This window comes from Erithacus rubecula (genome assembly GCF_903797595.1).
Source record: "Erithacus rubecula genome assembly, chromosome: 12".
NCBI classification, from domain to species: domain Eukaryota; kingdom Metazoa; phylum Chordata; class Aves; order Passeriformes; family Muscicapidae; genus Erithacus; species Erithacus rubecula.
Genome location: NC_136664.1, coordinates 15,894,329 through 15,914,529, shown reverse-complemented (window position 1 = coordinate 15,914,529; position 20,201 = coordinate 15,894,329). Strand labels below are relative to the sequence as shown.

Here is a 20,201-nt window from a genome sequence, read left to right as displayed (position 1 = left end):
AAGGGGGGAACAGGGCGAGACCGAGGGAGAGTGAGGGTGGGCTGAGGTGAGATCGATGGGGGGAATGAGGGGAGGCTGAGGTGAAATCGATGGGGGGAACGAAGCGGGACCGAGGGGAGACTGAGGCGAGACCAAATAGGGGCCGAGGCAGAACGGAAGAGGGACTGAGGGGGGAACGAGGCGGGACCGAAGGAGGGACCGAGGCCCGCCCAGCGTCACAGCCGGCCCGGGCCCGCCTGTCGGGTGCCGCGGTTGCCTGGTTTCCACGAGCGCCGCCCGCATCGGCGCTGTTCGCAGCCCCAGCGTGTGCGAGCGGCTACACCGCGTCAATCGCCAATGATTTGTTCTCAGAGCATTGGTCTCTGCGAGCGAGTCGTGAATTTCATTTGAAGGTAAAGATTGACTAAAGTTGTACTTTTTGGTTTTGTCACATCTGTGCTCTGAAAGAGAATGCCAAAGGGAAATACAGGATGTGATAATGCCAGTCTTCGGGTGCAGCAGTTCAGTGACATGTACAGCTGAGTGGATGAGTAATATATGGTCTACTGATTGGGCTTTTTTTCACTAAAGAAATGCAACATTTACTAAATATACTAGTCTATACATTTTTCCCTAAAGTGTTTACTTAAACTGCTTAAAGGTGGATGAGTTCTGTTCAAGTTTCAGTGGGCTGTTACGATCTGGTTATTAAAGTTAGTGTAAACAAGACCATATGCCAAAGTGAATAGTCTGGATTTTATGTAACAGTAAATGGGAGGAAGAGAGAGAGAGATAAAGAAACAGAAAAAGTGTGGGGTGGGAATGGAGGAGGGATTGGGAAGGGAGGGAGAAAGAGAGTGATGGAGACAGATTAAGTAGAAAATCTCTTCCATGGCTCCCACTGGCATGCGATTAGATCTTCTGGTTGTTTCTGTGGTGAGGTCTCACAAAACATAAGACTCCAATGGATTAACACAAGCTTGAGCAAGGTGGGACTGCCTAGGTACCTCCCTGGAGGAGGCAAGTTTGACTGTCTCTTGCTACTTTCAAATAATATAAAGTCTTTAGCACCAGTATATCTCGAGTCTGCCATGAATTGCGTTCTGGATTTTCAGATCTGTTGTGCTCCTTTGCATTCCATGCAGTCATCTGGTGCAAGGCCTCAGGCATGTGTCTGGGGGCACTTTGATGGGTTATGACACCCACTCAGCTGCCCCTCACGGGAATGTCCCCTGGATGTGGCCTTCTGGGGGTGGGGAGTTTTAGAGCCAAGCCAGTTTGTGTGAGGAAGGATGGGTGTCCACTGCCTCTTACCAGAGGTTACACCACACACCTGAAATTTCCTCCTTCTCCCTCTATCGATAAGAGGTTCCTGTGCAAACCTGGCCTCAGCAGATGAGTCTGTGGCTATGATTTCCCCACTCTGAACCCTGACAGAGCTGATTTTCAGGACAGCTGCTGGTTTTGGCTTTGTTTTGGATACATTTTTCTTCCTCAGCCTTGTTTACTTCTCCCCAGACCTGAGATAATAGGACAATAGTGTCACTGTTATCTTGTCTCAAGTTCCCTTAGGCGGCCTAACTCACAGTCCAAAGTTCCAGTCAGGAGGCATTTTCCGAAAGGGGTGGGCTTTGGTGGTCACAGATTCTTTATACAGTTTTGTCACATAAAGCAAAAAAAGTCTTTTATAACAATATTTAAGTCATTACCCATAACATTCCAGTCTCTCACAAGTCCTGTGAGGAGCAGCTGAGAGAGCAGAGGTTGTTTAGCCTAAAGAAGAGCCGATCCACTCTAGCTATTTTTAACTAATATTCAAGCTACAGCTTTGTCTGTTCTAACTATTATTAATGTTCAGATTTTTAGCTCCAGGTTTCAGTATGATCCATCTTTAAATTGCACAATATAGCCATATAGTTCAAATAAAGTCCAACTAGAGGCCTAACAATACTAACTACTTACGTCAAACAAGCACTTAGCTACTTTCAAATAATATAAAATGTTTAGCACCAGTATATCCCTGGAGTCTGCCATGAATTGAGTTCTGGATTTTCAGAGTTCTACTGTTGCTCCTTCCAGTTTTGTTGAGGAATTGTCGCTCATCAATGACATCCTCCATCCAAAATGGCTTCGGCATCCCCGAAAAAGACATTCCTTAAAAATGCATTGACACCTCGTCTTTTGTCCAGGGAAACACTGAAGTCTGTGACTGTAAGTACCACTGGGGCTGTGTCGAGGCTGGAAACTCCCCTCGTGTCCCTCCTCTCCCTGCCCTGCCTATGGTCCAGCAGCACTGTGAAGCTGCAGAGCCCCTCCCCACCCCTTTGTGCCGTGCTCCTGTGGGTGGGGGCTGTCCTGGTGCAGCAGGGACACTGTGTGTTGCTGCAGGGACAGTGCAGCATCTTGCCTGGCTGTGCCACCGGGGCCAAGTTCAGCCAATGTAAAGCTGAAGCCCTGAGCATGTGCTTCTTTCCCTTTCCCTTTCCCACAATAATTCCTTCTGTCAGGCTGGACACTCACCTGTGCTGCTCTGACCACTCTGCCCTTGGGCATTAGAGGGAGGGGGAGAAGCTCAAACTCTGCCCAAAGCCCTGGGAGACACAGCTGGTCCCAGCTAGAAGAGGTTCCAAAGCAGCTGCTCTCTCTCATCTCCTGTGTGGGGCACAGATGCAGCCCTGCAGGCAGCAGTGGAGCCAGGGCCACAAAGGTCCCTGCCTGTCTGGAGCTCACTTGACTGAAGATGCCCCACTGCTGAGGCTCTGTCAAGGAGAACCCTTTGGTTTCTCCTGTGGAGTGGTCTGTGAGCCAAGAAGGAGAACACAAATGCTAATTAACAGAGGAAAGCTACAACTTGGACACATTTCTGTGCACCTCACTCTTGGTCCAACTTTGCTTTCCTGGATCTCTTGGACGCATCCAGCAATGCTCTATCCTCGCTGTGAGTTTTGAGTGTTGTACAGGGATGGAGTTAGGGGAGTTCTGAGAGCTGCTCCCCACTTCCTGAAAAGGTCACTGCCTCAATGCAAGGACACTAAAGAGGAAACAAATGCCCAAAGAGCAGAAATGCCCAAACATGTCCCATCAAATCCAGGAGAAGGTAATGGGACAGAGCCATGTGCTTGGAGTATGTGCATTGCACTCTGGATTATTCATTGACTGATGCTAAGTATTTCAGCAGGTAACTTCCAGGCCTTCCAGAACTGTCCTAGCCAATGAGATCAGCAATTATTGATCAGTTGCAAGTGATCAAGAAAAGGCTCTATGAACAAGGGCATTTCTGAGGCTCTAGCTGTTTGTTTTTGTTTTGTTTTGTTTTTTTTTGCCTTTCAGCTGTTTCCCTCTACCTTTCTAAAGGAGAAGTTCTTCAACAAGAAGAAGCAGGGCAGCACTGGGGAGAGTTTTCTGCCCAAAATTCACTCATTGCAAGGCATGACTAACAATGGTCAAAAGGTAGACTTGTCCTGCTCTTTTCCTTTCTGTTTGATACTAAGTTTGAAGAGAGAGTGTGCTTCTGACAGGCTTGCCTCCAGCAAAGTACCTCAGTGTCCAGGCCCTGTTATCACTGTAAACTGCTGGTAGTAGTGGTCTTGAAGTACTGGTCTGCACTAAGCCAACACAAATAACCTCTGCTGAAACTGCTGGGGTTTGCTGGAGCCATTGCTAACACAAGGGGGAGGCTGGGGACACAAAGATAGGGACACAAAATTGCCATTTGCCATTCTCCTGCTGAAATAGCCAAATCTTGCTTTGGTGTGGTCACCATCAAATGCTTGGGGTCATAGAATTCCCTCTACAGTGGCAGCATTGGCCTTTGAAGGCCAAGGACCTGCAGTAATTCCTTCAGATTTAACAAAATTAATTGCATTAATGCTTTGGATTAGAACAATGTGAAGAGACCTTGATGGGGTGTTAGATTTTGCAGGCTGCCAGATTGTACAAGGGACTTGCCCTGGGCAGAGGGGAATGGATGTGCTTTATCTGGATCAGTGCCTACTTAGAGGTGTGTTTAAAGCTGCTTTTCTTGCAGGACTGGCTCAGTATAAAACACTGTCCAAACAGACAGATAACCGAGGTGGGCTGTTGAGCAGGAAATTGGCAGCAAGAGACATGTAATACACTGGTTAAGGATTGCCATGGAGAGGGGCCTTAGGAACACCTCAGAGAGGGGCACAGCTAAGAGACAAGCGTGTTGCAGCCACTCCCTTAAGGAGATTGTGTCTCCTGTGGAGTCACACAGGAGACCTGCTTGTGTCTGGAGTGACAGCGCTGCGGCTGGAGAAGACAGACAAAGCAGGGGAGAGTTTTCTCAAAGCAGTGTGTCTGCTCCAGAAGCATTTGCTGCCGTTGTGTCATTCCAGATGTGCCTCCACAATGGTATTAAATAAGATAGCAATAATAGATTACAAGAAAGCACCCACTTAAAGCTCATGGGAAAATGAGATAACAACTCTACTCTTACCCAAGTTGCTGAGAAAAGAACTGAACCTTATTTCTCATTCAGCATTCACCTCCTTTGTCTTTTTCCCAACTTGTGTTTTACCTTATTTTTGCCTTTACCCCTTGGAAATGTTGTTAGAAATGCACTAACTCTTAAATACAATTAAAGGGGACAAAATTATAGAAACAAAAGAAAACTGTTTATTAGTAAGGATTCAGCCGAGCAGGGCGTGTCTCCCTCTTCCTCCCTCCCCCCAGACAAACAAACCCACCCTCCAAGAAAATGGCAATCTTCCTATTATAACCCTTTATACCTGCCCAGAGCAGTCCCTGTCCCCTTTGCTCTTGGATGGCTCCTGCTGAACTCACTTTCTCTCCCAGCCACCAGATTTTCTGTCCTCTCTCCTCTCATCTTACTTCCTTTTGGTCAGCTCTTCAACCCTGTCCCTCTCCCAGCTCACAGCAACACCCAACAAACCAACCTGAACAAATCCAAACAATCCAAACAACAACACAGAGAACCAACAGCTTTCGTTCTTTAGCTCAATAACCTTTTGACTTCAGCAAAGTTTCACCTCATCTCTCACACCTCCTCTGGTACTGTTCTCTTCTTACTGATGTCTAAGTTCTGGATCAAGAAAGATATTTTCAGTTGTGTGGGCCTTGGCTTCCCTGTCTTGGAGTAAAGGACATCCCAAAGAGCAGAAATGTTTCCCATGGAGTCTGATGTAAATTCGTGGGTTTTACTTACTCCATGAGTACTCCATGAATGCCCCAGAGCTCTGTGACCCCATGAGCACAGAGCTGTGCTTAAGGTAAGTGCTGCCTGGCATTCTGGAGAGGAAACCTGGAGAAATATATACCAAAAGAGCAGCTTGATTTGAGCCTGCTCTGTGTGGCCCAGCAGCTCATGATCAGCTCAGAGCAGAGGTGGGTGAGTTACTGTTTCCCCAGTGCGGCCTGGGCAGACATGCTCATCCAGAGGCTGTACTTCACTGGGGCTCAAGATTCTCCTTCATGAACCTTCCTCCCAGCAGCTGAACCTCTCCCTGCTCTCTCTTGCCTCTCCAGTCGTCATCAGTTACCAGGGAACAGAGCTGGTTTCAGGTTTCCCCACGAGAGATGGTATTTCAGAACTTCATCGCTCATGAAGTCTCTGAAATGGTACTGTATCTCAGAAATAAGGACAAGGTAAGTGCTGGGATGTGGAGCTTTAACACTGTGCTGAAACAGGAGAGTGGTGTAATTCCCATGGTGTACAGCAAAGCAAGTTATCTGCAGCAGCACATCCAGAAGAAAATGTCTTAGCACTTTTGTGCTGCAAGATGGTGGAAATCTTCCTGCGCTGGGAATTTTGGCATGCTTTGATGGTTGGTTGTTGTGGCAGGCAATGGTGAGGTGCTGCAACCCTCTGAAAGCGTGTCCAGTAGTGGAATAGAGTCGCTTCAGTGGCACAGGCTCACTCATGGGGGAAGAATCACACACGCTGGATAACTCATGCAACACACAAAGGAGACATGGGAAGGGTCTTTGTGTAGGGTTCTGCAGGGCAGTTTATTCCAGCACAGGCAAAGGGCCCAGGGACAAAGACAAAACTTGACAGTGCGAGGTCCAGGTGTAAATACGGGAGCAGGGGGCGGAGCAGAGCAGCAGGGCCAATGGGCTGAGGGCTCAGGGGCGGTGCAAAGGCAGGGCAAAGGGTGAAAGGGGCGGGACACTGGCAAAATGGGGCCAATGGGGAAGCAGGGATGGGTTCGAGGGAATATACATACAAGGGGAAAAAGAGTGGCCAGGCCAATGGGCCAGCAAGGGAAATACAACTGGTGTATGTTAACATAAAACTGGAAAGGACTGTGGGGAGAAGTCATTCTTCCCCATGCCCTTAATGTCCCGCTCACAACTTAGGGCCTTTCTCTCCAGAACGCGGAAATTGCTGCCTCTCAGGCAGGCTCCAGCACCTCCACAGTCGATGATATCTGTGCCAAAGGAGCGTCCTTCTCTTGAAGGTTCTGGATTGATAGGAATGTTGAGGGCTGTACAATGCTTACCTGCCCTCATACTTTGCCTTGAGTGTATGCCACATCCTGTGTCTCCTTGGCTAATCTTGGTTCCTGGTAGGAATCTCTGTCTGTCTCAGCCTGTTTGGCTCCCTTTGTGCAGCTCACAGTCAAAGCTCAGAGGTTGAATCTTCTTGATGCTGCAATCACTTATCATTAATGGCATTGGCACTGTGGGAAATGTGTTCTGAAACAGTTCTGGATCAGATTGATGTAGCAGAAGCAGCGGAAGATGTTTAGGTGCCACTTCAGGCTCTTGCCAAGCTTCATCCAGCTCTGCCCAGGTTTTCAAAAAGCTCTGATTTCCTTTTGGAGAACCACAGCACATCCCAAGCCATGTGCTCCTGGAGGTTCTCACCTTCACTTGAAAGAAATTGTGATTGTTGTGCAGTTTCTCAAGATAGTTGAGAGGGGAAAAGTTGAAAAATGTCAGCAGTTGTGTTCCACTGTAAAGAGGAAAACTCAAAAACTGAGACCATTTGAATTTCAGTAATGGAAACATTTTCTCAAATGAGGCTTGTGCCAAGAGTGGTCTGGTGGGAAGAGACAGGAGAGAGTCAAAATCATCCAGTTTAGACTTTTTGGGGGCATTTTGGTGCTGAGGGGTTGATATCTGTGTGCTAGAAAATGCATATTTGCTGCATCTGTGTATCGCAGAGGGTAGAACCTGTCCTGCTGGCTGCAGGCAGGAATACCCAGCAGGACAGTTTGCCTGCACAGGCAGCAAGAACCCTCAGAGAGCCAAGATTGGCTTTTAATACTGGAACTACACTGTGAGTCAGTGTTTCTCCAGGCAGAAAATGCCTTTGAAGCCCATAGTTGATAGGCACAGCCTGTCTGTGTTTTTGTCAGTTTGGCAAACTGATTGCTCTCATTGTTTTATGATTCTTCCTCTCTGCTTTACTGCCCATTTGAATTCTTTTTGCCATCTCCTTGTTTTAGGGATTGTCTTGCTGCGTTCCTTCTTTTGCTTTTCAAGTTTGCTTTTATTCCCAGTAAGGACACAATGTTTGGTCTCCTGTCTTGCTGGTCTGCCTAAATGACTGTATCCCCAGAACTGCCCTACCCAAACCTGATCTGTTAGAAGGGAATTTCTTCCTTCCCCCAGGATAAGGTGCTGTTTTGCTTTCAGGTAGCACCTTTCCCCTTCTAGAACACGACTGCATGGCTGTGTACAGGCAGAAGGCAGCAGGTTGTTTGGTCTTGTTTAATATGCAGATGGCTTGGTTCAGGTGCTCTGTCTCCATCCTGCTGGTGCTGACCTGCTCGGCCCTTCCTTCCATCAGGCATTGCCCTACTGCCCCTGGCCAAAATGCTGGACCCAGACAGAAGGGATTCAAGTTCACCCTTGTAAATTATGTGCCTGTACCTCCACAGCTGAAAGTGCTTTGGAAAGGGGTCAAGGAAGGATGTCACCAGGGCATGGACATGTCTCCTCTTGTCCTGTTTCCACAAGTGGAAAAATCATTATTTCATGTCTTTGCTGCAGTTTCCTCTTCTGGTGAAGATTTCCATGGAGAGATCACCTTATTTCGAGCTGCTGTGCCCCAATGATGTGTTCCGCGTCGTGCCACCGGGCGCCTCCTCCCCTGTGCGCATCCGCTTCACCCCTGACATGAACAAGGTGAGACTGGAGGAGCCACAACAGAATTATCCCCAAAGCCACTGTTCTCCCAGCACTCTGGGCACGGCCCATTCCACGCTGTGAGCTTGGCTCCAGGCTGTGGGCAGGCAGCCTGCAGCCAGTCACACCTTGGCTCGTGCTGTCAGGCACTGCAGCCAGGCCTGACAGGCTCTGCCTGCCCTCCTTGCACATTGCTGAGCATTCCCGAGGGAAGATGCACAGGAAACAGTACGAAAATGACAGAGGGGTGTTGATAGATGTTCAGCCATCTCTAGGTACAGTGGAAAGGGTTTAATTATATGGAAAACAGTAGAGGAACAAAGAGGTCAGAGAACTTTCCTCCTTCTGACTGGCAACAGCTTCCCTGCCTCACCCTGGGCTGGAGCAGAGATGGTGCTTTTTCACACCCTCTGTTCTCCAGCCTTGCAGCTGTGCTGTCCCAGAACACAACCGACCGTGATACAGCTGCAAGGCCAGGGCAGAGGTTGTGCTGTGCCCATGAGCCCAGCCTGGCCCAGGCACACTGAGATCTAGGGGCCCTTAGTCAGCAGGAGGCTGGTGAGCTGCAGGGGACTTGGACACCTGCTTCAAAGAGCTCGTGTAGGGCAGTGCAACCTGCAGGCAGACCTGTGAGCCCAGAGCCTGGGGCAGTGACACTGCTGTGGCCCTGTCTTCGTGCCTGTCACTGCAGTTGCTCTGTTCACTGGCAGCCATTCCATGGGAAACGAGCTTCTGTGTGGAGGTTTGAATACCAGTGCTGAGACCCTGGCAAGTCTGATCTCAGTGCTGTCATGGAGGGTCAGTGCTGTGATCTGGAGGCTTGTTCATGCAGAAGGGTTTAGGACATGGATGGAAGGGAGGAGGGAAACAAAGACAGGCACTTTTCATCAGCATCCTGCTGTCTCTTAGCACTGTTCTTCTCCTGATTTGGTTGGAGAGGCAATGGTACAGTGAAGTTCTAAGCCAAGTGATGTTTCTACACCAGCCCAGAGGTGCAGGAGCTCCTTGGGTGCACCTGTTTTCTCATCTTCCTTTTGCTGCTTTGAGTCAGTTTAACACTTTGTCCTATTCTCAGACAGCAGGAATATAGAAACCTAAAGAGGAATGTCCTGTGTTCCCTAGCTCCATGTTCCTTAGAAGGGACTTAGGAATCATTTAACATCATTAAAATTTGGAGTAAAAATTGTGGTAGCCTAGGGCAGTTCTCTGTATGACCCAAGTGACACAAGAACTTAATGCCACCGAGACAGGTTTTGAAAAGTGCACTGGTGCCTTTAAAATGTGACATATTAGTAGAACTTAGTGTTCATTTTGGGGTGGAATAGGTAAATTGATGCCCTTGAAGGGCTATAGGAAATGGGGTTTTTTCTGCCATGGGGATGGCACTACATACCCTGTTCTGAGCTACTTTATTTTCCTGCAGGATTATTCCCACCAGGTTGTCTGCATTGCTGGACTGGAAAGGATGGTTGTGCCAATTCGGGCTATTGCAGCCCGAGCCATCCTGGAGTTCCCTGAGCAGCTGGACTTCTCACAGTGCCCGGTCAAGTACAGCACCCAGAAAACTGCGCTGCTGCGCAATGTCGGCAACCGGGAAGCTCATTTCCAGCTGAGCACCCAGAGGTGAGTCAGCTCATCTGTCCTTGTGCAAAACTCCTTTGGGTCACAACAGAGCTGCTAAAGAGCAACAAAAGAAGCAGAGCATGGGAGCTGCTGCCCCGCAGCCCTGGCTGGAAATGGGCAGGACATGTGGGCTTTGCTGTTGCTTCTCATGGTTTATGCAGGATGCAGCCTTTGAGCTTTCTCTGTCCAGATTTCCTGGAGGCAGCTGGAACATGTTGGTAGCTGGCTTGCACCCTCCTGGGCACAAGCAGCTTCTGAAATGGTTACTCACCACTGTCAGCCAAACAGAGCCCTTCTCTGGGAGGCCACGGGCACGTGGCTTTCCCGTGGTCCTCTCAGGAGATGCTCAGCGTGAGCTGTGTTGTGGACAGCCTGTGCTGTTCCTGTTACTTTAAGCTGATCTGATTTCCCTTGTCCAGCTAAGGACGTCAGTCACCTCTTCTGTTCTATGACAAACCTTTGAAAGCCAGTTTAAATTTCAAACAGATGATTTAAATCTCTGAATAAGGTCATGCCCCCTTTCATTGAGATTCCTTTTTAAAAACTCTGAAGTTCCTGTATCTCTGCTGGTTTTTTTCATTTTGGTTTATCTTAAAGATCTTTTGGTTTTCCAAAAGATCCTGAATCCTTCATTGGGAACTTTCATAAAGGACAAGCTCCTCTAATGCCTATCAATATACTACATGCTCATAGGTATATGCACAGGTGTATAGGAAATATGAGACATTTAGTGAATATGTGAAAAGCAATAGGACTGATTTAGAAGATGGACCTAGTTAAGAAGCAAAAGAAAACAACCTATTCAAACTCCCTCCATACCTCATCTTTTCTGCCTGTCAGATGCAGTAGTGATTCACTGGAAAGGTAGATTTAACAGGATGAGAACTGTCTTAAGGAACAGATCACAATTAATAAATAAAAGCCCAAAATTTAGCCTGCCAGCCCCATTTCTTGGTAGTGGCTTTCATCTGATTATTACAGTGTCAGGGATATATCCATCACAGCTCTTCTATCTGTGGGCTCAGGGAATAGCTTAGTGATGTTCCTGAAATTCAGAGGAGTTAAGTTTAACTGTAGAGCTTGTGTCCTTGGATCCTGGGGAGCCAGGTCTGTGTGAGAGATGACTGCTACAGCAGTAACAGAGGAGTCTGGTGGGTACAGCCCGGGGTGGGATGTAGGAGATGCAGGGGCTGATTTGCACTCAGTTTTTCAGTCCTGCCAATTGAATCCTGAACTTGGCTGGATCCTCTTCTCCTGATAATTTGAAAATAAGATAATATGTTCTTCCTCAGGCAACCCCTGAAGTCACCCCCAGGATTGTTATTCCCATCCTGCCATTTGAGGGCAGGAGTGGGAATGGAATGGAATGGAATGGAATGGAATGGAATGGAATGGAATGGAATGGAATGGAATGGAATGGAATGGAATGGAATGGAATGGAATGGAATGGAGGGCTGAAGTGTGGCCAGAGATTCCCTTAATTGGCAGTTTCTCTGTTCTGGCAAAATTTCTGGCAAAAGAATAAAAAAAATCCTGTGCCTTGCCCACCCCAAGCCCCAGCAGAGACCTGCAGCAGTTCTGATATCACCCTGGGGTAGATGTGGGAGCACGTACAGTAATCCAGCCCTGGGGCTGGTGGGGCTTTGTCTTTCCTCCCCTCTCTCTAAAGTCTCTCGTCCAGCACATAAACAGTGATGGCACAAGGCTTCTCCATCAGCCAGTAGTGGTGTTCTCAGTGGTGGTAATGGGAACAGATGAGGCCCATAACCGCACAATAGGTCCTTAATGAGCAGAACCTGAAGCAAGTTCATCAGCTGTCACTACTGACATGAATGAAGTTCAGCTTGCCAGATGTTCTCTTTATTTTTGTGTGTGATGCATTCATCACCAAGCTCTCCAGAACACACTCTCAAGTGACAGACTGACCACCAGCAAACCACCAAGGCCAGGAACTTCTGTTTCCTCAGTGGGGCTGTGGAAGAGCACAAAGCCCAGCAGCTGCTGGGCAGAGGCACATTTCATCTGAGCTGTCCCTGAGCATCAAAGCACAGTCTTGTTTTTGTTCAGGCAAGAGCTAGTTATCTGGTGACCAATCCTAATTGCTCCTGTTAAATCCAAAGTGCACAGAACAATTTGCATAATCATTTCCAACATGTTGCACAGTTTGTCTGGTGGGCCAAGCAAACAGTTACCAGCCTGGATGACAACCCAGAGTCCCAGATTGCATTGCTGGTAAATAAAGAGAAACCTCCTGTTCTGCTTCTTTGATGTGTTCCTGCTAATGATGCTTCATTTAGCTGGGATTGGATCCTTCAGGCTGTAAATGGCATCCTCCTTTTGTGTCTCGTTTCTGTGTCACTGTATTGCTCTAATCTTCATTTGCACTCTTTCAGAGTTTTGATTGCTCCTTTACTTAGAGCAACTTTCATTGAAATGCTGATAAAATGTGCTCTTTTTAGGCTAAGTCGGGGTGTCTTCAAGGTAAAATAAACCAAAGAATCACACTGCAAATTCAACAAGGAAAAGTTCTTTCTCTGTTTCTGATTCCTAGGCTGTAATCTGACCGAACAGGTAGTGCCCTAATATTTGCATGTCTTGAGATGAGGTTTATAGGCAGCAGGAAAAGGGAAATTCCTGAGGCAGTCAGTGTCAAGTTGTGCATGCAGATAACTCTTAATCCTCTCTGTGCTCTTCACAAACCATTCTCTGATGGGATTGCTGGCAGTTGGACCCTTGAGTCTCCTTGCAGAGGGTTGGATGCAGAGTATGGGGGAGATAAGGTCATTTTATCCCACAGGGTCTTCTGAGGGCTGGATGTCCTCAGAAGTGGGTCAGTAGCTGTTTCTGATCCTGGCCATTTCTGTCTGTCTTCTGTTGACTTTGTTCTGTGATCATCCCCAGATGTCCCCCTGAGTCCTGATCCCTGTCTTTGTGTTGCAGTCCTTTCTCCGTGGTTCCAGCCAGTGGAACTCTGGGCATTGGTGACACCATGGAGGTGACAGTGGAATTTCACCCGCTGACAACTGGTGACCATTCTGGGTCCCTGGCAGTGTGCTGCAACACAGGTGAGTGCTGGGCACTGCATGGGGCACAGGACAGTTCTCCACCATCACTCCCTGTTGTCCCACCCCCCTCAATTCCCTCTAAGTGTACCTGCCCTGTTACAGCTTTACCCAAAGAAAACCGAGAACTCGTTGATGTTTAGGGGGTTGATAAAGTGGATCCCCTCTAACAGGGCTAAGATTTTTGGAATCTTGTTTTGCTGGGAGTTGCTGAGTGGAAGGAGGAGCCCTGATTCTCCACTGTTGTGTGTCTATGCCTGGCTGAAGTTTCATCCTATTGCTGAGCAGTGCTGTTTGTGAGGTGTGAGGTCTCCAGCAGACTGTCTCCAATGCAATGTATTTCTTGCACACCTCTGTCCTGTATGCTGCTTCTTTGTTGGCATGTCACAGACGCTTTTTCTATGTTGCCCTCTACACATATATGTAGTTTCTGTCTAATAAAATTTCCAGGCCCTCGAGTTCCTGTTTGGCGACAAATCAAGACAAATTTTTTCCTCGTCCCCATTTCCTAGGCCGTTCATGCTGTTGCAAAATGCAAACCTCTCATATCTATCTTCCATTTGATTTCTAGACTGAGGAATCCCATTCAATCTTCATACTGAAGCTGCTCTGTACTTATTAATCTTTCATTTTGTCCCTTTTTTATTTAATTGGAAGTGCTCCAGTTTGGTTTCTGAGATCAGAACAATATAAAATATTTCAAGACTGATGTGGCTGTGAGTTTGGACAGGGAGATAATGATGATTTTCATGGTTTTCATTTTGTAGTGGTTTGTAATATTGCAGAGCCGGGCTGGTTGTATTTCTTCACCTGTGTCCCCTCCTGATGTGGATTGTCACTTGATTTGTTCCTCTGGGCCTTATTTTTCTGCCCACATGCCCCCAGGCATATTTGCTTGTCAGCAACAAGGGATCTAAGGGATCAGAAGAGACAGGAGTCTCGTGGGATGCCCTGGGGAGACCCTGGGCAAGCCAGGACTGAACAGGGCTTCTCAGCATCACCTGAAGGACTTTGATGCAGAAATCCCAGTGATCTGAGTGGGTCACTTGAGCACATTTGACCAGTCTCACTGTACATACTGTCACCTTGAGGCCAGATTTCTACAAACACACTCAGAAATAAGGTGTTTAAGGAGGTGCCCAGGATGTCCTCACGTTGTACATGCAGAGTGTCAGGATGTGATAAATGTACTGATCCATAGAACTGCTCATTCAGCTAAAAGTTGTGACACTTTCTTGTGCAACCTGCGGTTTGCTCTGCTGCTTATGTTTCCACCAGCAACTAAGCTGAGCAAAGACTCCTCTTTGCTTTGTTCCAGGTGAAAATAGTACCTACATAAACCTTCGAGGAGAAGCTGTAGATGTCGCCATTGGGTTGAGCACAAATTCTGTGAGGTTTGAGGATACTTTCATCACCACGTCAAACTACACAACCGTGTTCATCGAAAACAGAAGTGACATCACAGCCCACTTCCAGTGGAAGACTTTTCCTATGAAGGAAGAGGAGAATGAAGAGAAGATGAGGTTGGTTTGAAAGATGCGTTTCAGTGAGATACATGGCCCAAGACTAAAACTAATGTATGGCATCAGGGGGATGTTGGTGCTTTTGAATGGTTTAGGCCAAGTAAACCATCCCTGGCATTAGGACGTGTGTCTTGGGCTTCAGGAGCTCAGCACTTAGCATTCCAGTTCCATTTATACTCCAGCCAAGACGGCATTTTGGGAAGGAAAGGTTGATTGCAATGACTTCCTCAAGTTCTAATTGGCCTTTTGCCTCTCTAATCTTCTTCCTACATGACCTGGCAAGATCCTTAAATATTTCCAGTTGCCAGCCCCTCTTTCCAAAGGTGATACGCTTTCTTTTTTTCCCTTAGTTCCTTCAAAAGCTCCATGCTCATCCAGGCTGATTGTCTTCCCTGTCAGCTCATCTTTCAGCACACAAGGCTGAAAGGACAGGACAGTCTGTTCCTCTGCCTTCAAGACTTCTTTCTTGAAGTATGTCCATCTTTCCTGGACCCCTTTGTTTTTAAGGGCAGTTTCCTATGCCAGTCTCTTAAACAGGCTGAAATCTGTCCTCCAGAAGTCCAGAGTGGAAGATTTGTTGATGCCCCTCCATTTTTCACCAAATATTGCGAATTCTATTATTTCACAGTCACTGTACTCCAGACAATGGTGAACAGATGAAGTTCATTAGTTATTAGGGAATCTCCTGGTGATATCCAGTACCTGGATCCCAGGGAGGCAGCAGACTTCCCTGTGGAATGGATCCAGTCAATATACAGGGCCCTCAGTTCCCCTCAGAGGGAAGTCACATACTACCACTACCCTCCTTTTCTTCTTAATACTTGAGGCTGTGATCTGTCTGACAGATGAAATGCAGCTGGGAGACTCTCCAGACAGAATTTTTTCTTTAGTATCATCTGCCTGACCCTCTGGATCCAGGGCCTCATACCTATTCTGTCAGAGCACCCTGTAGTCTCCCATTCCTCTTAGCCCAGCTATTAGGGCCGGAGACTACATTTAACTTGGCAATTTTATGCAGAAAGAAAATCTGACCTGATTGTTCAGGAACTAAAAAACTTTGATACTAGAAAATAACAAACAGCAAGCTGAAGAGTTTGTACTGAGCGAACCAGGAAAGATGGTACAGGGAGGCTAGTTCCATCCATGAGGGCAAATGAACAAAAGCAGGTGTTAGGGCATGTCAAGGGTATTTATAAACTTGGAGGAGGGAAGGAATTAGGGCAGGGTTTAGCTGGGGGGGGGGGGTCCAATAAAGAAAGGTGATTAGGAATATTAAAATTATTGCAGCAAAAAGGAACCAATGGTAACAAGGGAAGCAGAGAACTTTCTGGCAATGATCAACATACTAGAATTTGAGGATTCCGGGGGTGGTTTTTTACTCACCACTATTGAAAGGGTTTTCCCACTTTAAGTCATCTGCACTTATATTGGACCTAGTACCAACACACCTGGGTAGGTGATGGGGTCAGGATGGAATTTTATTACCTCCCCAGTAGAGACCCATTTCCATTCCCCACTGTCTCCTAGTCTCCTCCTTCTGCCTGATCACAATAAGGGCAGGGCTCCTCTGACTCCTGCTGAGCTTCTCTCAGGGTTGGAAAGGTGTAACTCCACCAGTTAATTTCTGTTACTCTCCCTAATGCTCCTAAGCCTTTGCACTTCTTCCTTAAGCTCTGAACCCGACAGAGCAGATCATACTCTCACCAGACAGAACAGAGTATGTGCTCACACTGCACACAGGTCTCTCTTGTACTATTCTCTGATATTAAACCAGGCTCAGATCCTCCCTGCAGCCAGGGGCCTGGACAGCTCATCCTTCCTGAGGTTTTGTGGAGTTTTTTCCAATTACATCTGTTTTCCTGCCAGTTTGTATCCTAGATTGTCACCAGGACATTTTGTTCTTCCTTACTTCCAGTCTTAGGGATGGTTTTACCTCCAAGGCCACTGTACTGCTGTCACAGAAGCTTTTGAGAACTCAGAGTAGAGAGGATTTTTTCATGAGAGATTGTGCAGGATCCTTTCCCTCTTAAGACATTCTACCACCATGCACTGGGATGGGACCCAAAAAGCTCTGCATCATGAAAAGGTCTCTCCAAGAGTTTGCTGTCTCCCTCCTGCACAACAAAGTTCCTCCCCCTCTCAGAGTCTCTGTTTTCATCCATGTAAAACCTTGAATCACTGAAGGGATGTGGTGCCTGAATTCATCAATTTCCTTTGGAAGTGCTCTGGGATGCTCTTGTGAAAGACAGAGTAAGAAACACGGCAGGTCCAAAATGGAGGAAACAAAGAGTGATGCTGGTAACATGTAGCTGCAACCCATCTTTGTCTCCCCTTCCCAGGGAAGTCCTGCAGTGGGTGCTCCATGATCTTTATCTGCCTCCCCTAAGCAACTCAGCAATAGGAAAAGCCAGTGGAGGTGGCTGGTGGATCTCCCTCAGTTTTAACAGAGGCTTTGAGCCAGGAGGTTCTTTTGAGGGATGCTGTCTTTCCAAAACACTCCTAAGCTTGCAAGTGTGGAGTAAAACTATTTGCTGTGCTAGTGAATGAGTTATCCTGTGATGCATTTAGGACCCCTATGGCTTGGGATCAGCTCCTTCTGGGGAGCAGTTGCTGCTCCTCCCCAAGTGCTTTGCTCTCCTACACTCACATTTCTCTCTGCAAATATGTGGCTTATTAAATGATCTGTTGGCTTCATCTCTCCCTATGGCTGCAGGCAGTGCTACTTGCTGGAGCCATGTAAGAGAACATGGCTGGAAAGGTTCATGGTGGAGAGCACAATGGCATGGAAGAAGGGCTTTTGTGAAGATTACACTGCCATCCTGAGCGACCTGGTCCAGGAGGAGACAGCAAGGGTGCAAGAAGACCCCCTGCTGTTCTCCAATGACGCTTTTGTAATTGAACCAATGGTAAGTGATAGCTGAGAACCTCATTTTCCTCCTCTTCTTCTTCTTCCTCCTCCTCCTCTTCCTCCTCACAACCACCCTCCCCCTGCCCCCACCCTCCCAGATGTGGTCACTTGGCAGATCCTCAGCTGGCTCCATGTGCTGAGAGAGAAGACATCAAGTTTCTGGTGTGGCTGCAGAGCTCGTTGCTAAAAGCATTTCTCAAGGCAGGACTGGGAGCCTGACAAAGCCGAGCTCTGCTGCCAGGGCTGAAGCTTAAGAGCACTCTGTGTGTGTCCTTGCAGTGTCCACAGGGACCAGTTAGTGTAGGTAGGGGCTCCCCTGGCACATGGTTTGTGGGGTTTAGCAGAGGGTGTTGGAGCACTGCCAGTTCACATATTGACCTGAAGCATGCAATGGTTCACTTGGAAAAGGAGGCCAAATACAGCCCAAGGTTAATAATAGAAATGCCAATCCTTTCTTGTAACCATGACTTGCACTATTTCTGAGTCTCCCTTCCAGTGTCATCTGTGAGCCTGGACACAAGGGTGGAAGGTTTAAATGGGCCTTTTGAATTCTCTTGCACATAGGGACAGAAAACTATTTCCTCTCATGTTTATGCAAGCAAACCCCCACATCCTCCCATCAACCAGAGCCCTGATTCTGGGTGTTGGCATTGTGAGAGATGATGAATGCCTGGTGTTTGCAAAGTGCAAAATCCCTTCTCATCTTGGAGTAAACCCTGGAATAATATCAATCTCTGCTTTCTTTCAAAACAGGTTAAACTAATATTTTTATTTTCAAGGAAGGGGATCATGTTTGCTTCTTGAGAAGAGCCACCAGTGCACAATGGCAGTTCCATACCACTGTAGCTGACAGCAGCATGATGTGACCAAGAGCTTGTGTCAGAGCAGTAGGAATGTTGTGGAGAGTGGGAGCTGAGCATTAAGAGCTTCCAGCAGTGTGTTGAGCTGGGTTTGGAGTGTTTCCTTGGGCTCTTTGTTTTTTTCACTCATCATTGATGCTCCAAATAAAGGCTTACAGAACTGTCGTTGAACACAAGAAATGTGAAGTTTGAAGATGAATGTTTTGCTGTCTCTTCCTGTTTTAGGAGGGAGAGATCGAGCCTAATCATTGTGCCAAAATCACAGTGACCTTCAAACCCCTAAAAACACAAAAGTATCGAAGTGTGGCCTACTGCAACATCTCAGGTACAGCTTTGCCCTGCTTCTCTCACCCACAATGAAGCCATGGTGCAAGCCTGAGCCCACTGGGCTTCCCTGGAACTGCTGGGAAGAGTCCCTGCTCAGCATGGCAGTGCTGGCACATCCCCACTGGCCCTGCAGCTTTCACAGAATCTCTCATGCAAGGCCAGGGCTCAGAACCCCTGTGTCTGGATTACTGATCCCAGAATAACCCAGGCAGTGCAGGGAGAAATTTTCATGCCATGGCTTTATCAGCATTTCCACAAAGGCCAAAGAGCTACAAGAGCAGAACAGCTTCAGTAAACCAGCACTAAGCCCCTCTAGACTACTGACCTCCAGGATGGGTCCATTTGACATGGATCCATCCTCAGGTGGTGGGAGCTGAGTTAGAAATGTGCTCCCTGACCCTGGATCACATTCCTCTGCCCGGACACCACCAGACCAGAGATGGCTAAGCCCCACTGAGCCCAGGGTGTTTGTGGAAGGACCACCCTTGGCCAGCAGCTCCTTCTCTCCCTGCGTGGAATTGTCACCTAGCATCTCTGTCTGTGGAAATGAAACACAGTGCTGAGTGTCAGAAGTTGAGAACTTTGCCAACAAAGTCATGTGCTACTGGCCATTGCCAAACTCTTTTATGAGCTTTGTACCTTCACTGAATGGATTTCAAAGCTTGTGTAAGTGCATAGGAAGGAAACCATAGAGTCATAGCATGTTAAGGATGGAATGGACCTTAAAGATCATCTAGTGCCAAGGCCCCTGCCATAGGCAGGGACACTTCCCACTAGACCAGGTAGCTCCAAGCCCCATCCAGCCTGGCTTTGAACACTTCAGGGCTGGAACCTCCACAGCTCCCCTGGGGAACCTGCTCCAGTGTCTCACCACCCTCATAGTAAAAAACTTCTTCCTAATATGTAACCTAAATTTTCTTTCTTTCAATTTATACCCATTACTTCTTGGCCTGTCACTACAAGACATCAGAGATGTTTTAAACTCAGCAAACTGGTGCCTAAAATCGGAAAGCAGCCCAAGAAATGGCTTAGAAATTGGAAGTCAGCCTCAAGGGATACCTCCTAAGGGAAGAGAAGGGTCCATATCTTCTCCTGCAGCATCAGGAGCTGGTTGCATTCATCTCAGAGTCAGGGACTAGTATTGAGGCAGCCTGGAAAATCCAATATAACAGAGGGAATTATTGTACTGAAATGCACATCTCTCTCCAGGCCGTGAGAACAGGCTGCCCCTGCGCCTCAGAGGGGAAGGCCAAGGACCCTTGGTTGAACTCAGCGATCATACACTCAACCTTGGGAACATTTTACTCAACACTCCCTACGTCTATGAGGTGAGCAGCAGGGCTTGGCATGGATCCTGATGGCTCCTGAGGCAGCAGCAAGCCTGGTGGACCTGTGGAATTCCTGGCAACCTGGGCAGTTGTGAGCAGGGGATATTTGATGTAGTGGTCAAATCTGGGGGGATCAGGAAGGTGTGTCTGTTGTTCATGAAACCACAATCCCTGCTCTTGGGCAGCCTTCCTTGGGGATCAGCTGAGAGGCTTCTTGCAGAACAACCCTCTGGCATATGAAACCAACACTGGGTCAGAAAGCTGCATGTTCAGAGGCTTTTGTGGCAGCTCCAGGCACATGGCACCTTTGTACTGAGCTGTTCAGAAGCAGCTGGAACAAACTGGCTACATTTGAGCTTCAGTCCATGGCAAACAATTTTCAGTCAAGTGTCTCCTGCTTATTCCTGGAAGTCACAGGAAAGCCACACAGTTTCCTGGCTCAGTACTGGTCCTTGCAAAGGGCTTGGGAGTTC

General features: G+C 47.6%; 1 protein-coding gene across 1 annotated transcript in view; it reads left to right on the top strand.

The window, feature by feature from the left end:
• The first annotated feature begins 298 nt into the window (after nt 1–298).
• The window catches only part of LOC306807059 (hydrocephalus-inducing protein homolog), an 80,538-nt gene continuing 60,635 nt past the window's right edge, over nt 299–20,201 (top strand). Inside the window, exons 1-10 of the mRNA XM_079316312.1 lie at nt 299–392; nt 3,310–3,429; nt 5,488–5,607; nt 7,963–8,097; nt 9,521–9,720; nt 12,661–12,785; nt 14,101–14,305; nt 17,019–17,211; nt 18,299–18,398; nt 19,610–19,728. Coding sequence (XP_079172438.1) covers nt 3,409–3,429; nt 5,488–5,607; nt 7,963–8,097; nt 9,521–9,720; nt 12,661–12,785; nt 14,101–14,305; nt 17,019–17,211; nt 18,299–18,398; nt 19,610–19,728 — 1,218 coding nt within the window. The 5' untranslated portion in view covers nt 299–392; nt 3,310–3,408. The remainder of the gene's footprint in view (nt 393–3,309; nt 3,430–5,487; nt 5,608–7,962; nt 8,098–9,520; nt 9,721–12,660; nt 12,786–14,100; nt 14,306–17,018; nt 17,212–18,298; nt 18,399–19,609; nt 19,729–20,201) is intronic.